This window comes from Nothoprocta perdicaria, unplaced genomic scaffold (genome assembly GCF_003342845.1).
Source record: "Nothoprocta perdicaria isolate Ctin4 unplaced genomic scaffold, notPer1 scaffold_345, whole genome shotgun sequence".
NCBI classification, from domain to species: Eukaryota; Metazoa; Chordata; class Aves; order Tinamiformes; family Tinamidae; genus Nothoprocta; species Nothoprocta perdicaria.
This window is the reverse complement of record NW_020455583.1, coordinates 150,982-166,088: the sequence shown is the minus strand read 5'-3', so window position 1 is coordinate 166,088 and position 15,107 is coordinate 150,982. Positions and strand designations below refer to the sequence as shown.

The 15,107-nt window shown below is 49.2% G+C and overlaps 1 protein-coding gene across 1 annotated transcript in view; it reads right to left on the bottom strand.

Annotated features, from left to right (window-relative positions):
• The window catches only part of MTSS1 (MTSS1, I-BAR domain containing), a 99,708-nt gene that overhangs the window by 3,858 nt on the left and 80,743 nt on the right, over nt 1-15,107 (bottom strand). Inside the window, 6 exon segments of the mRNA XM_026043995.1 lie at nt 3-67; nt 1,299-1,493; nt 9,125-9,335; nt 11,162-11,259; nt 11,879-11,986; nt 13,510-13,667. Coding sequence (XP_025899780.1) covers nt 3-67; nt 1,299-1,493; nt 9,125-9,335; nt 11,162-11,259; nt 11,879-11,986; nt 13,510-13,667 — 835 coding nt within the window.

Sequence of the window (15,107 nt, the reverse complement as noted above, 5' to 3'; positions counted from 1 at the left end):
GCTCCTTGCGCCGCTGCAGCCCCGGCGCCGCCACGGGCTGGTCGTAGGGGCCCGGCTTGGCCCAGTCCTACGGACAGGACAGGAGCTCGTCGGCCCGCGCCGCACCTGCGGTCGCAGCGCGGGCGTTTTCAGTGTGAGGTTTTGAAGCAAGAGGTTTATGCAGCAAACTGGGCCAGATATAAGTTAATTTTGAAGATACTGAATATATCTTCATTGAATATTTGAAGATAAAAATATTCTATTACAAAAAAAAAAAAAAGAACCCCATCTCCTTTCCTAAAGGGAACCTAAACTTCTTAATCTACCTAAACTTCCTTATACAAAGATATTTAACATTTTGGTGTTATTATTTTCTTTAGAGGGAATTCCACTCTGTCTAAAGTCCGTGTTTTCAGAAGCTCAAATGCAGAAACCACCCGTGTAAGTCAGCACAGGGCAGCAAATACCCCCCAGCTTCCGATGGGAACACAGCCCTGGGATTAAACAGTTAATGCCAARCTAGGACTACACTTGAGTTTTTAGTGTCATGTCTCAGTGGAGGACATGGGAAATACAAGGCAGCTCTGCGGACAGAAGCCACCTGTCTAAGTGGCTGCTTCAGTTTTAGTAAGCCCAGGAAAACTCGGCTTTGCCCAAACGGTTTTGTCTTTGTTGGGTTTTGCTGCAATAAAAGGGCTGGGAAAGTGTTTGCAGCCTGGGCAGAGCTGGTGCGCTGGGGGCTGCCCCCGGGGCGGCCACGGCGGCTGCAGCCTCCGGCCGCGGGACAGGGCGAGTCGCGCTCTGCAGCCCGACACCTCCGGTCCCGCCGGAGCACAGAGGGGTCGCGATGCAGAGGGACCCTGCAGACCCAGCTGCAGCGGCTCCCCGTTGCTGCTGGTCTTTGTCATCGGGACTGTATCCCGAGGGGGCAGAAGGAGCTGAGTGCTGCCGGTGTCTGCATTTCTCTGGGCGCCGCGCGGCTCCGCGCACGCCTGGCTCGGCAGCTAAGCGCGGCAGGCGCCGAGGACACGAGCACGTCCTGCGGCGGCTCCTCTCGTCTGCCCCGGACCCTCCCTCTGCAGGGGCTCTCAGTTTTAGCATCTTTTAGGCAGCACCAGCACAGGCCAGAACATCCAGACTTGCCACCCTCTCTGCCATGACCACCATGCAGGGCCCGTTCCGAGGGATGGCAAACAGAGCAGGTCAGCAGGCAACAGAGCGGTCACTGCCCGAGCACAGTGCTGTGAGGAGGAGCAGGAGGAGGAGCAGGAGGAGGAGGAGGAAGAGGTGAGGACAGCCACAACAAAAGGAACACAAACCTTCCAGCTAGGGATCTTAGATGATGGCAACATGCCTGGCCCAATGGTGTAATAATGAGCGTAGTCTGGAAGGAGGGCGGAGGGAGCCCGAGTCCACGCGCGGGAGACAGGCGGGAAATGAGGGAAAGGACCTGCACCAACTGAGGCTACGGATGGGTCACTCGATAAACTACAGTGATAAAACCCATTAGRCAACTGGAAACGAAACAAATAAACAAAAAAACAGAAATTAATATAAACAGAATGAATACAAAAATACACCGTGACTTTGATGTGCTAGGGAAACAAAAAAAGAAAAATAAACTGTATCTTAAAACAAACCCAAAATGCATTTTGCTGCAAATAAACAACAGAAAATTGACACAATGCTCGGCTCAGAAGTGACACTGCTTGAAAGCTGTTGTGCAGTATAACGAATGTCGGGCCCTGGCGTGGCCGTCACTGCCGCCAGGCTGAGCAGCCCCGCAGGCGCCCGCAGTGCCGGGCAGCGCCCGGGACGGAGCGGGAGCGGGAGCAGCCCCGGCCCGGCGGCCGACACGGAGCGGGAGCGGGAGCAGCCCCGGCCGGAGGCGCCTCCGCGGCTGCAGCTGCACGCGGGGAGAGCACTCGGCCCTCGGCAGTGACGCTGCAGCCACGTGAGGAGGGGAAAAACCAGCAAGGATTTAGCAGATGAGAATGGGCACCACTGTCACTGTCTCCCCCAATTTAAAGTGCATCCCATACAATTCATTCCAATYGTGCTCTGCTGTTATTTTTAGTTGTTTTGATCAAAACCATGCCCAAATTCCCCATGAGTGTGACCCACGCTATTAATGGGGGAGAGGGACGAGCCCCCAAACAGCAGGACCTGGGCGAGCGGCTGCTCAGCAGGTCACCCAGCTGGCTTTGGGCAGCGTCTCACAGTCCCCTGGAGCAGAAAAGGTGGGCAATGAATTTTCCTAACAATTTACCTCCGTGCAAACCCTCAATTTGTAGCACCCCCCTCCCTCCAGTTAATTTAGAGTGCGGCCTTGGCAGACACATTCGCCCTGCAGGGAGCGTGACGGCTGCTATTCTCATCTCCACGGGAGGCATCCTGGCTGTGTCCCATGCACGCCGGCGGTTCGGGTGGTGCCGCGGTGGGGTAAGGAGCTAATGGGGTTGTACGTCTTTGAGATGAAGTTTGTCACCTTCTCTGTGGAGGCCCAAGCCCCCATGGTGGAGCCTGAGCTGACTGAGGTGGGGGAACTGCACTCGCTCACTGACTGGCAGGTTTCAGAGGCTTCGGAGGAGGCAGAGCTGGACGAATTCTGCAGCGGGAAACGGCGCCGCGCCGAGGCAGGGCAAAGGAGACACAAGCCACCGAAAAGAAAACAAAATCCAACACGAACCAAAGAGAGACACAAAGCACATACACAGAGACACACACAGGASAGTGGGAAGGATGAGAGAAGCAGAGGGTTAGGGTTAAAAAAAAAACTCATTAAAACACTGCTCAAAACCATTGCTAATGCTCAGCAAGTCTGTAAGGGCAACAAAAGCCCCTTGCCCAACAAGGAGCAGCAGCAGCTCGTGCAGAGCAGCAGGCTCTCTGCATCCCCAGGACACGACGTTCACATTTGAGGCACGGAGCAGCCCACGCCGCCTGCGGCCACGAGCTCTTGGGCATTTCGAGCCGCCAAAGCGCCTGTGAAAGCTCAACTGAGCTGGAACAGTATGGAACAGAGAAAGGAAAAATACTTACCGAGGTGGGGCTTCCCAAAGCACCTCGCGTCCCCTGCAAGCAGCCTGGCCCCCCTTTCCTGCCCCACAGGCGCTATGAGGAGCCCGTTCTGCATGGGAGACACCAAGGGTGGCCTGTGCCCGTCACCCGCTTCCCATCCGCAGCAGGGAGCGGCAGGAAGGGAGAGGAAAAGCAGGACACGGACTGTGCACAGGGGCAAACTGCACCCAACCATGGGGCTGGCTCCTTGGCGAATAACCAACGGGGCTGATACACTAAGTGCAAAGCTTTTGTATCTCTCCCTCTCGAAAAGCAGCATCGCCCTCCTCCAGTCACACACAGGTCCAACTGGGTCCCTTGAAATCATCAAGAATGATCAAAATCGTCAAGGCTAAGCTGGCAGGACAACAACTAGCTCTGTTGGCTGTCGGAAGAGCCAGTACTAGCACCACAATTAATTCATCCTATTCCAAGACCTGCAAAGGAAGCCTGAGGAGACGCCTGGCATTTTACGACAGCAGAGACAAATGGCTGCGATTTCCAGAACGTGCTCTCACAGCAAGTTGTGCAGCAAAGCCTCGGATCTCAAGGACTGAAAAATTTGAGAGGAAATCTTACCTAAAATAAAAATGTTACCAGTAACGTTGGTGACGTAAAACCTAAAATCAAACGACACCTTAGGTGAGATCTTGCAGTGAGTATGCAAGTAGCATGACAGCTAGATAAGAAGTAATGCAGAGGAAGAATAGGTACTAACACCCAAAACTCATCTCGGAGTCCACCAAAACCTATGTAGAAAGAAAATATATATATATATATRTRYAYAYAYAYAYATATATACAGCTAACTGTCTGAGCAAGAGGAGATGCTGATCTCCTGGGACGCGACATCGTCACCATAAAGATTTTAGGCAAGATTCCTGTGGCTGCTGAGCAGCCAACACAGGATCGGCACCTTGAGCTTATTAGTGAACTGTGGATCTGGGTGAGTGCCATGAAACTTCACAAAGGTAAAGTGAAAGAAAAGAAAAAAGAAGAAAGCTGAAAGGATGCTACAAGGATCCCGTCCCGTGCCGAGGAGCACACTGGGTCTTCACAAGTCTCCTTAGAGTACAAGCAAACTCATCTGACAAGGCTGACACTCCACAGGCAGGTAAATGCTGAGGTGAACACAAGACAGAAAGAAACTGCAAAAAAAAAAAAAAGAAGACATGCAACTACTGAGCACAGAAGTGAAAAGTATCTAGTGGGGGTACTCTGTGTTGCAGAGATTTGATGTTTTCTGCAATTTGTCACATTCTTCTTGATTTAAAGAAAAGCCTCTAAAGATGATGTAAGTGAATCTGATAAACATGGGCTCCGGGAGACTCTGATACAGAACAACTCAGGCTCATAACCTGAAAGGACAGAAGAAGAAAACATCTTGGATTTTGGTATTCTGCATGGGACAGGACAGGGCRGGAACCTGCATCCCAAATGCCAGATGAGGCCAGGCTGTTTCTGCAGATGCCTTGATGGTGACAAGTGAGAATTCCTATGTGCAAGCCGGAAACTTCAGGTTATGTCAAGCAGTGGTGAAAATAAGTCATAAATGGGATATCAGTAGCACTGCATAAAGCAAATAAAGTGAAAAGGACTAAAACCGCAAATTCTGCAGATGCAAGGATTTGTTCAACTGGCGATATATGGAGGAAAAAAGACTGGAAATGGCAAACTTGTTACTGCAATAAGATGGTCTTTGCATCCATGRGCAAACTGTGCTCCAGAGAGCAAAGGGAAGATAGCTGCAGTACCTCCTGTGGCCAGCAGCTGGGGTGGCTTGTCTGGAGAGAGGCAGCTACAGGCAGTGTGGCAGGAAGCAGGGGACATTCTGGAGAGGMACAACTGTACCTCTCACTGCAAGGTCTCCTGCCCAGGACCCCAGGAGGAGCCACCGACMCCTCTCACAAACCAAGGAAACCACMTTRTCATCCCTCCTGGATCAGGGAAGGGGAGAAAKGGCTTCCCCAAACTTCCTATGGCCACCTGCAATGGGCAAAGGATGCACCACGATACCACGGGGAAAAACATCTTGGCAGAAGGAAAGACAAGAAATGATGGCAGGGAAATGGGGCCTTCTCGGATGGAGTAATTCAGGGCGCACAGGCCAAGGGAGGCTCAGGAGGGGCCGAAGGAGGATGGCAGAGGTGAGGAAACCATGAGGATGGAGGCAGCAGCGCACTGACCTCCTGATGGAAGAACACCAAAGAGGGGTCAGCGAGGCAAAACCGACCCGGACCGGACTGTGGAAACTGTCCCAAACTGAGGAAACTRCCTCAAAGTGGGCACAGGGAAGCCGGGAGCTCCATGGGGAGCACGGGGAGGCCAGGGGCTGCCTCACTGCGAGGGCGGGAAGGCCCCAGCGCAGGAGGCGCCGCCCTGGGAAGGCCGCAGCGGCGCCCGCCGTGCGCCCCGGCCCTGCCCGCTGCCCTCCGAGCCCTGGGGCCGCCCTGAGCTGCTGCTAAGCCCTGTCCAAAACAGGACTCTTTCATTTCAGCTCTTTTAACCACAAGAGTTTTGTTCTTTTTTCCCCTTCAAGGCTGCGATAACAGCGGCTGTACTCAGCCCTCAAGGTAGCTCTTAAAGAWCTTGAAGAACTTGTGGAAAGAGTTAATAGTTAATAATTAATAGTTAATAGTATTAGCAGCAATGTAAAGCAGCGCACACCAGCAGCTGGTTCCTCAGATGACCATCACACACGGCCAGCCTGGTGGCTGGTGTCTCACACAGTGCCCCATGGCTTGTTCTGCCCCTCTGCTTGGGCTGSGATCACAAATTCCAGTGGGGACAGACAAAAAGCTGCATTTGGGGCCAGACTGCATGATTTTTGTTCTCCATTTATCCTCCTACTAGTCTACTAAAAGGCCGGCAGCCACCCTAGATCAGTCTCCTTTGTTTGCTACATTTTGCATTTTAAAAATAGCAGTACTGCTTTCTGAACCCGTTCGCTTCCTCATACAATAGAGCTTCCTGGACAAGGTTTCTCCAGGAGACTGATCCTAATGAAAAGCCTGGTCCAAAATCCTTCTGAAATCAGTGGAAGACTCAGCAGGTACCTTTCCAGAAGCTGTGGATAGTGTCTGTAGGTCATTATTCGATTTCYCTCATTTTCAGGAATGAGAGGAATTTCAGTAGAGAGGAATTTCCTCTCTACTGACATCTCCTCTCTAATCAAGAGCAAACCCTTGGGAAACTCATTCAGAATGGAAGTTTAGGAGAAGCAAATACCTGGTGGTAATTAATAAACTAATGGTGCATTTCTGGTTTTGTTTAAGGTCTAAATTAGGAGCATTTCTTAATTTACATAGAAAACTGAACAGCCATAAGAAACTACTTCCCCTATTCTAACTTCATCTTGCTTCAAGCAACAGAATCTCCTGAAATGCAAAAAATCTCTTCAGCTTCCTAATTTCTACAAACAGGAACAAATTCACCTCTAGTTCACATCCCTCTGCTATCCAGGGAAAGAAGCTATTTCAAGGGTATCGTAGCAATAAAGACGCCAAGTCCTCCGCAACTTGGCAGCTCCCTTTGCCTCCTTCACCCGCTCCTTTCTCTTCACCTGGCACTCGCTTTCACCCCATCGAGGCAGAAGCCTGAAAATCCACCGGCACAATCACTTCCCACCTCACTCTCACAAGGCAGCTTCACTCCCATTCCAGTCGATGATCCTTTTCCAGGCAACGCTGGCCTCAGATCTGGCATTTACGGAAGCTACTCAGCTCCAGGGAAGGAGTAGCGGTTCAATTACACCCAAGTGCACTTGCTTAATTAAGATTTGAGCATTTTACAGTGACCTTTCGAAACATACAGCGGTCTGGYAGGGAAAAACACCTTCCCTCCCAGTGATATTAACAACGCTGCAGAACGGAGACTGAACTAACACAGAATAAAGGGTTGAGTCTGGTTTTAGATTTGCTCTTTCTCCTTTCCTCTATGGAGGAGTAATAAGGACATAAACATCTGCTACTTGAGGMCTATAATCTTCACTTCACCAGTTACCTCTCCTTTCATAAAATCTGTATCTCATTTGGTTAAATACTTAGTTATTCTTTGCTTGGGAGGTAACGCTGAAAATTAAACTGATTTTATTCAGAACCAGAGATAGGGGAAAAATGTCAAAAATGTAGGTAAGAGCAMAAAATCTCATATAGCTCTCATGGTTGCACTCAGATAAAATGGGAATTTTGTCTCCCACTTCTGCCTTTTTATTGAAAGACAAGAGCTTTTTTGCTGCTGGTAGGTTCTAACGCATGCAGCCAGCAAACACTACCAGCAAAGCATCCATCTGTGCAAGATATATAACTTCTAATTCCCTTTCCTGCTTGTAGGGCTTGCTTGGCTGCTTCCGCAGCGTCCCCAGAAACAGGGACACCAGTGTTTTGGGACAGCRGCAGCCGGGATCGCGGCTCCCCCCAGGCCCCACGGAGCCTCCACACCACAGCACCAGAGGAAGAGCTGTCAGTCGGTTAGAGACAAGCAACAYGAAACGCTGTGGATTGAACAGCTTTTCGGTAAGCTCACGGTCACGGTTTCCTCTCAGCACAACACACACATTTTACTTAGTGCTGAACACACAAAGCAAGACACGGAAGCGCAGACGAAGCGGCCAGGCAACAACCTGTCACCTCTTCCTCTGGGCAAGGACAGACAGAGCCGCAGACACACAGGGCACATACCTGCTTGCTCTACCACCAGGCTGCACCTGGCAAGGCAACGTCACGCGGCTGCAGCCGCCTACAGCTCACGAAGAGCTCGAGTGACGTTGGGAGCGATCTGCAACTTCAGGGACAGTGGCTAACAGGAAGCAAAAGCGGAGGAGGAAGGTCCTAGTGGGGTGAATCAGCCTCCAACTTTGGGGATGTTCAGCCAGCTGATACCAACCTAAGCTCCCTCCCCATCTTAACAGGGAAGCTTGCAAAGAGGGACTTTTAAAATTATTATTATTCATCCATGTTAAGGATAATTGCAAAGTTAAACCTGCATCTGCAAACATTGCATCACTGTGTAGATTACCACTTTCTTATGCCGGTGCAGTGGACACTGTGAAAGCCAAAGATGATGGCAGCAAGTAACACTGAGGCATGTATCTTAAAAATCAACTTCCTTACCTTGTCACTATTCCAGTTTATATGTGTTCATTTACCTTTTTTTGCATTTCATTTAGGTTAGCCATAGGCCATMTAAATAAAACATTCATTAAATAAAACATTCCTTTAATTAGTCTGCACAAAGTCCTACATCCAGCTGCTTCAGGATGTTGTCTATAAAAAACAATGCTGATGTGCCCAGATGGGGGACACTGCAGAAGAAGCACGTGCTTGAAATCAGAACATTTCTATTAAAACGAAAGAGATAAATAGGAAAAAAAAAAAAAATGTTGAGCTTTCCCTAAGAATCTGATCCTGAATGAACCAGGTTGTTCTGGATGATATCCTCAGTGTTTCACTAAGTGCTGCTGACCGAATCAATGTCTCTGGAAGGATCGGGGCGCAAGGGGCCCTATGTGCTATCAAAGGTGGGCTAGAAGTAGCCCACATGTGCAGGTGACATTCAGTAACTGGTGACGCTGAAATGGTCGGTGTGAAAATTCAAGTTATCACTGGCCTGCAGCCAAAGTCACAGCAGTGGTCACAAGGCTGTTGTGGCATGGATGTGTGTCCATTAAGCAGCCAACAGCACCAGACAGTAATAAACTACAACCTGTGAAGGACTTTTAACTAGTAACCTCATGACTAGTAACCTGAGGTGGTGAGGTGATCGATTCCCACCCATGTGGTGGATTTCCCTTGCTCTTCCCCATCTGATAGATCTGAAACTGAGGCACCTGGGACCAACCTCMCCCGTGCCCCAGACACTGCCCATGCCCTCCTGCAGAGCTAACCTTAGGGCAGCAGCATCGAGATGCCCCTTCAACAAGGGGCCCAGTCTTCACAGCAGTGAAGCTCAGTGAGGTGGGAATCACCCTCAGCGCTCAACCTAACTCCACGGCACCCCCAAAACCCCGTAAGAGCTGCTTTTTAAGAAGAGAAGGCGAGCCAAGCTAGAGTCTCCAGCTCACCTCTCGTCCCCATGCTTGCACGTACCTGGTTAGGTGCTTCTGGTGGCATAGGGGATGGCGATTTGGACTGGAAAGCATCCTGGGACATGAATCCAGAGTCATGGGAGGACACACTGGACAGCCTCATGGGTGCCTGCTGAGGCAGATTGGAGCTGCGATAGCGATAGTGTGAACTGGGTGAGTGCGAGTGCGAGCCACTGGAGCGGGAATCACTACTGTTAACGCTGTTCAGACTGCTGTGAGAGACAAGAGGAGCGGGGAGGGGAAGGGGGAGAGGACAAGACGAGAGGGGTAGGGGTGGGAGAGACCCATATACGGTACAATTAACATTCCACGTGTTGCTAGCAACAGGCAGCATAAACCGGGGGAAAAACAACAAAAAAAACGGGATTGGCAAAATAAACATATATATATATATGCACATATATATCAGTAGGGTCTGAGAAGCAGTTGCAGTATCCTTGGTGAGCACAGAGAAAATGGCAGTTTACCCTGAACCTGGCTCAAATGAGCGCACTGGAGGCCAGGCCCTAGGAGGCTGAGCCAGGTCTAGCCGAGGAGGTGGCGACGTGTCCTCCCTCCCCGGGCTCGACACTGGTGTGGCCTCCACAGCTGCTCTCGTGCTAAGGGCCCAAGCCCCCGGGGAGCCCTGGAGCAGGGCACTAACCCCTACCGGGCACTGAAACGGCCGTGCCGGGGCAGGCACAAGGCCAAGGCTAGCAGCAAAGGGCATCGAAGGCCACCAGGACTCCCCAGGAGCGTCTACGAAAGGAGGATTCTGACTTCCCAGCACAGAGACTGGGTTTTTAATCTCTAGGATCTGCCAGTGATTAACTGGTCAGAGTGTAGGAGCTTTCCAAGCCCCTTTCGCTGCGGAGGTGACTGAGTGGCACTAGAGGATACATCCACGTGAAGGCAGATCCCTCCTTGCGTTGGCAGAACCCATCTCCTAGCTGAAGGGATGACTCTGAACACACACAGGCAAGGACTGCCCTTCCTATCCCCACATTTCATGTACAGTAACATGTACAAGTCTGGTGCAGATGAAGAGGAGCCCTGCATTTTTTCATCCATTTTTTATCCRCAACAGCCTCTTGCCAGACAGATTTTACTGCACAAGAAGATAAGGTCAACTAGGAAAAGGTGATGGATTTTCCAGCCATTTTCTTTTACAGCTTCAGGATATTGCATCTTTAAGCCTGTGCTCAACGCTTTAAATATGTGTGTTTTCACATATATATAAAAGTATTGCAACTTAATTTTTTATATATATCTGCATGCAGAGGCAAGTACATACATCGAAGTAGTCATGTTCACTTGTTCTGACATGCTACAGGGAACTTTGCTCATACACAGGGAACCTGTGGTATGTTATTCACAGAGCAAAAACCAAACGGTCATCACTTGGGAGCAGTTACAAAGGTGTAAGAGCAGAATACACACGAGAGTATCTTCCTTTTCAGTAAAAGGAATCAGTGCATGTAGACATCAGGGTCCAGGGGTAACATGCTAATAAACTGTAAAAACGCAGTTTTTACAGGGAAAGCGTCAACAGGATCCAAGTGTTCCAACATACCCGGGGACAGCATTAGACAGCACTAAACAGTCAAAGAATTTGTATCAAGAAAAAGCATTTCCATGTACCACAGGGCTGGGGCAATCGGCAAGGATGTTTTTCCTTTTCAAACACTTTAACTGACTGATTAGTAACAGCTACTTAGAATAATCTAAAAAGCTATCATAGGAAAAACCAGAAAAGGAAATTATGAATGAACAATCTCAGAGCTTAGATCAGTACAGTCTGCTCTTTGATCTGAAATGGCTTCAAGAGAACTGAATTAAAAGCATCTTCAAGTTGTCTTGAGTTCAAAAGTTGTTCAGTCATGCCCATCCTTTTTAATATTCTCAGCCACACATGTAAACAGATGAAGACCATGAGGGATTGATTTCATTAAGAGTTCTTAGTTAAGTCCTAATTATGCACACAAATCCATATCACAGTCTGAACCTTCCTCCCTTTGCCCCCAAAGAGGTTAAAATGAAGAAGTACCCATCTCCTTACCTGCAAACACTAGATTTTCTGGACATGGTCGTACTGGGAGAGGATGGAGGAGTCTGATAAGACCAGCTGTAATCAGAACCTTTCAAATCTAAAATTACCTGATAAAAGATAATCAACAGTATGAAAAACTTAAAAACTAGATTTTACTGGTAACAGAAAGAATCTGCTTGTCTCCAGCATTCTTTACCACAAGTTTTCAATGTCTGTTAACCCAGTCTCAGTTTTCTGCTAGAACTGGACTGTGTTATGCCACTTCCTATGTGGGGTGGTCAGCTTCATCCTTGAGTTTCCTGAAACTAGCAACTTCAGCACTATGGGGCTACAGATTTTAAGGGTGGTAGATAGAAAAAAAACCCATGAAATGTCAGAACCTGTGGACTAATCTTGGCAGTGCAGCTGCCCCTGCTGAAGAGGGATGCTCAGCTGCAGGGGGAGGAGGTGGCACCCATTTCTCATGGAAAAGGCAGCATYTTCATCCACCTTGATGTGTTACAGCTACCAAGTTACATGGGCTGCTCAGAGAGCACCGGGGAGCACTCAGTTGGCACTTAACCACCAAACTGTTAAAACTGCTCCTGTTAAAAATCATCTTGCTGCAGTAAAGCATCTGCGAAACCTAATGTAAAGCCACTACCTGCTAGCAGTCAGTATTTCTCATAACACTTAAGAACAGTGCAAGCTGAAAGATAAAGTATTTTCCTGGGAATGAGAACTAACCTGTTCACTTGAAGATGGCAATTTGTGTGGATCCATGGTGAGACTTTTGAGGTCCTCTGATATGGTTTGTAAATGTGTTATTTCTCCTAGCATTGATATTTCTTCTTCCTGAAGAGACAAATCAGCAAGATTAATAACTGCCTTGGTTTTATAAATGAGGTCCAAAACACAAGATACGAACTTCTGCATTTTGCTGGGGACTGTAGTCATCAGGCCCAAGGGAGGTGCTTTTCCTTYGTCCATAAATCATGGAAAGAGGCTTGGAAACATTCAGAGTTTTATGCCTGCTTTCAGATTGCCTAGGTTCTGAACTTAAACATCATCTCTCACCAATGAGGTCAGTAAGTCTCAGTGCTGCTTTGGTCACATCTTCAGAAAAAGAGAGTCAACCTCACTGCATTTGGAATAGCTTTATCCCTTTCTATGCATACTCACTAACGTGTCTTTAGGAGAGAAGATTGAGATGTGATCTGATCTACATGTACAAATACCTGAGGGGAGAATGTAGGGAGGAAGGGGCCAACCTCTTCTCAGTGGTGGCCAGTGACAGGACGTGGGGTAATGGGTACAAGCTGAAATACAAGAAAGTCTATCTGCATGTTAGGGAGGAAGAACTTTGCTGTGAGGGTGACAGAGTTCTGGCACAGGCTGCCCAGGGAGGCTGTGGAGTCTCCTTCTCTGGAGATCTTCCAAACCCGCCTGGATGCCGCCCTGTGCCCCGTGCTCTGGGTGTCCCTGCTGGAGCAGGGGTCCCTTCCAACCTCAGCCATCCTGTGGCTCTGTGATTCTAACCCTGCATGTAAACAGGGGTTAGATTCACACCTCTTGCCAGCTTTGGAGACTTTGACAAAGGCCCCGTGCAGGTGCTTCACGCTGGCTCACACCACACGAGRAGCCAGCTCTCTGCTGACGGTCTCGACACCCTAAGGTACCACAGCAACCCCACAGCTACCCTGGCAATGTCACCCAGGTCTGCTGGGTGTCCAGTTCTCCTCCTACTGCTCAGCCATCAGCTTCCTACTTCTCTAACCACTGAGGCTGATGCTCTTTGTMAGCAGACACTGTGAACATTTTGCATCAAAGCCTCTTCAGAGCTACGTCAGGCTTAGCCAAAGCCATGAACACTCAGTGCTGGGCAGCGGGCAACCTGGGATTATGAAAACACACTTCAGCTTTTGGAAGGATTTGAAGAAGCTGTCATGTGGGAGGGAAAGAGCTGCCAGAACACTGCATGGAAGCAGGCTGCAATCTGTCAGGTAATGTCACTGCACACGCAGGGGAGGTCTTGAAATAGTTCAGTCCTACTGCTAGAGTAGGAGGAAAGGTGGTTTACACTGAAATGTGATAGGAAGAAAAAGAAGTGGTGGAGACTACATCAGTGGTGGCTCAGGGCCACATTTGTAGGAACTTAGTGTCCATCCTAGTATTTGTGCCCTCTGTTTCTCTAGGAGTCATCCTGAAAGTTTTCAGTGCTTTTGGTCTCCAAATCACTCCAGGACCCCATGAGGAAGCACCCWGCTCTTGGCACTGCCTAGACAGGGGAATGCAGGCAGGATTTGGGCCAGTCTCTACGTCTCCGGAGATTACAGCACGCTTGGGCACCGCAGTGGGTGTGAGACGGGAGCCCTTACTATGACGGGCCGCAGCATGGAGATGAATGTGCAGAAGCGGCCGCGCTCCTCGATGAGGGCCTTCCTCACAGCTTGCTTCTCCGTCTCCTCCAGCAGCAGGTACTTATCATTGACGTCCTGCAAAGCGCTGTCCAGCTGGGGCTGGATGTCACCCCGTCCTGCACACAGGGAACAACGAGAAGGCATTTTATCCAACCTTTGGAGAGACAAATCCCCTGCTTGCAGGGCAGGCAGCCCTGCCTGCAGGCAGCCCTGCTGCCAGGCTGCTTTTGCAATTCAAGTTTCAAACGGAATTTTCCCCTAATTCAAATTAACAGGTCTTTTTTTCACCGAAATTAAACTTTTTCAGCATTTTTTCCCTTTTACCTATGAAACGAATCCATCTCAATGCAAAGAAAGTTCCACCAAGCCAAAGGCAGTTGTTCACGTATGGACTCTCTCAAGCTCTTAGTTGTTACAAGCTCTCATGTCACCCTTCCTGACAACCAACATCTTACTGATCAGGAGGGCATCCATCACTAATCCCAGGCACATTCCTCTTCCTACCGTCATGCTTGGCAAGCTCCTGCTGGCAACGCTGGGCAGTCTCTGCATGAGGGGATGAGTGACCTGACAGTAGGGACATTCTCCTGAGTGCTGGACCACAGGATTCAACTGCTTTACACAGGCAACCACTAAAATGGCTTTCTTCAGTCCACAGTTCAAAACAAATAAAAAGAACAACTGGAATCTAAAATACATAAGCCTGTCCAGTCCAGAATTGTCTATGAAAAGTCAAGAAGAAGAAAAAATACATCATTTTGCCAACCCAAAGCTTCACGTTGTTCAGCACAGGCCAACTCATATCTGACACTGACATTTTCTAGCAGTTAAGTATCTGACTCTGCAATAGCTGCTAACTTTGCATCATGCCAAAATCTCATCTCTCTAGTAATGAAGAGCTGCTAAACTCCAGCATCATTGACTCAACGTTGTTGCAGTCAAGAGATTTTTGAAGCAACCTAAAACTCCAGTTATTTTGAAGAACTTGAATTACATAAATTTCTCTCACCTCTTCCAGAAATGCTACAAACAAAGTACAAATGAACAATTTTTAAGGACAATCCGTTTTACGGACACACTTTGTGCACGCATGACTTCAAGCCACGAGCAAGAGGAAGAAAGGAGGCCTCATGTGTGCGGTACGAACCAGCATGTTCCACAAGGTGACTCAAGGTGAGAGCTACCAAAGGTAAGAGCTACCAAAGGCAAGAGCTACCAAAGGGAAACCTCTGCCTTATGATCATACCTCTCACTTAATACTCCAGAACAAGATGCAATCATTGGGTCCCCAGTGCTAATAAACCACCAGAAAAGACAGAGCCAGAGTGCAGCAGAGAGCATGGTTGGCCTGGAGCCATTACAGGCTGGCTGTACTCAACTTTCCTCCACATGGAGTTGAACGCTATCTGGATGAAGCTGCAGATCCCTGTGCACAGGGCTCCGAGGTGCTTCCTCGAGGAACGGCATCCCTGTGGGCTGGGCAGGCTCAGCACAGCTTCTGGCAAGGACACACAGGGACTGAGTTACTGGCATGAGCTCCTGGTGTCTGACCCTCA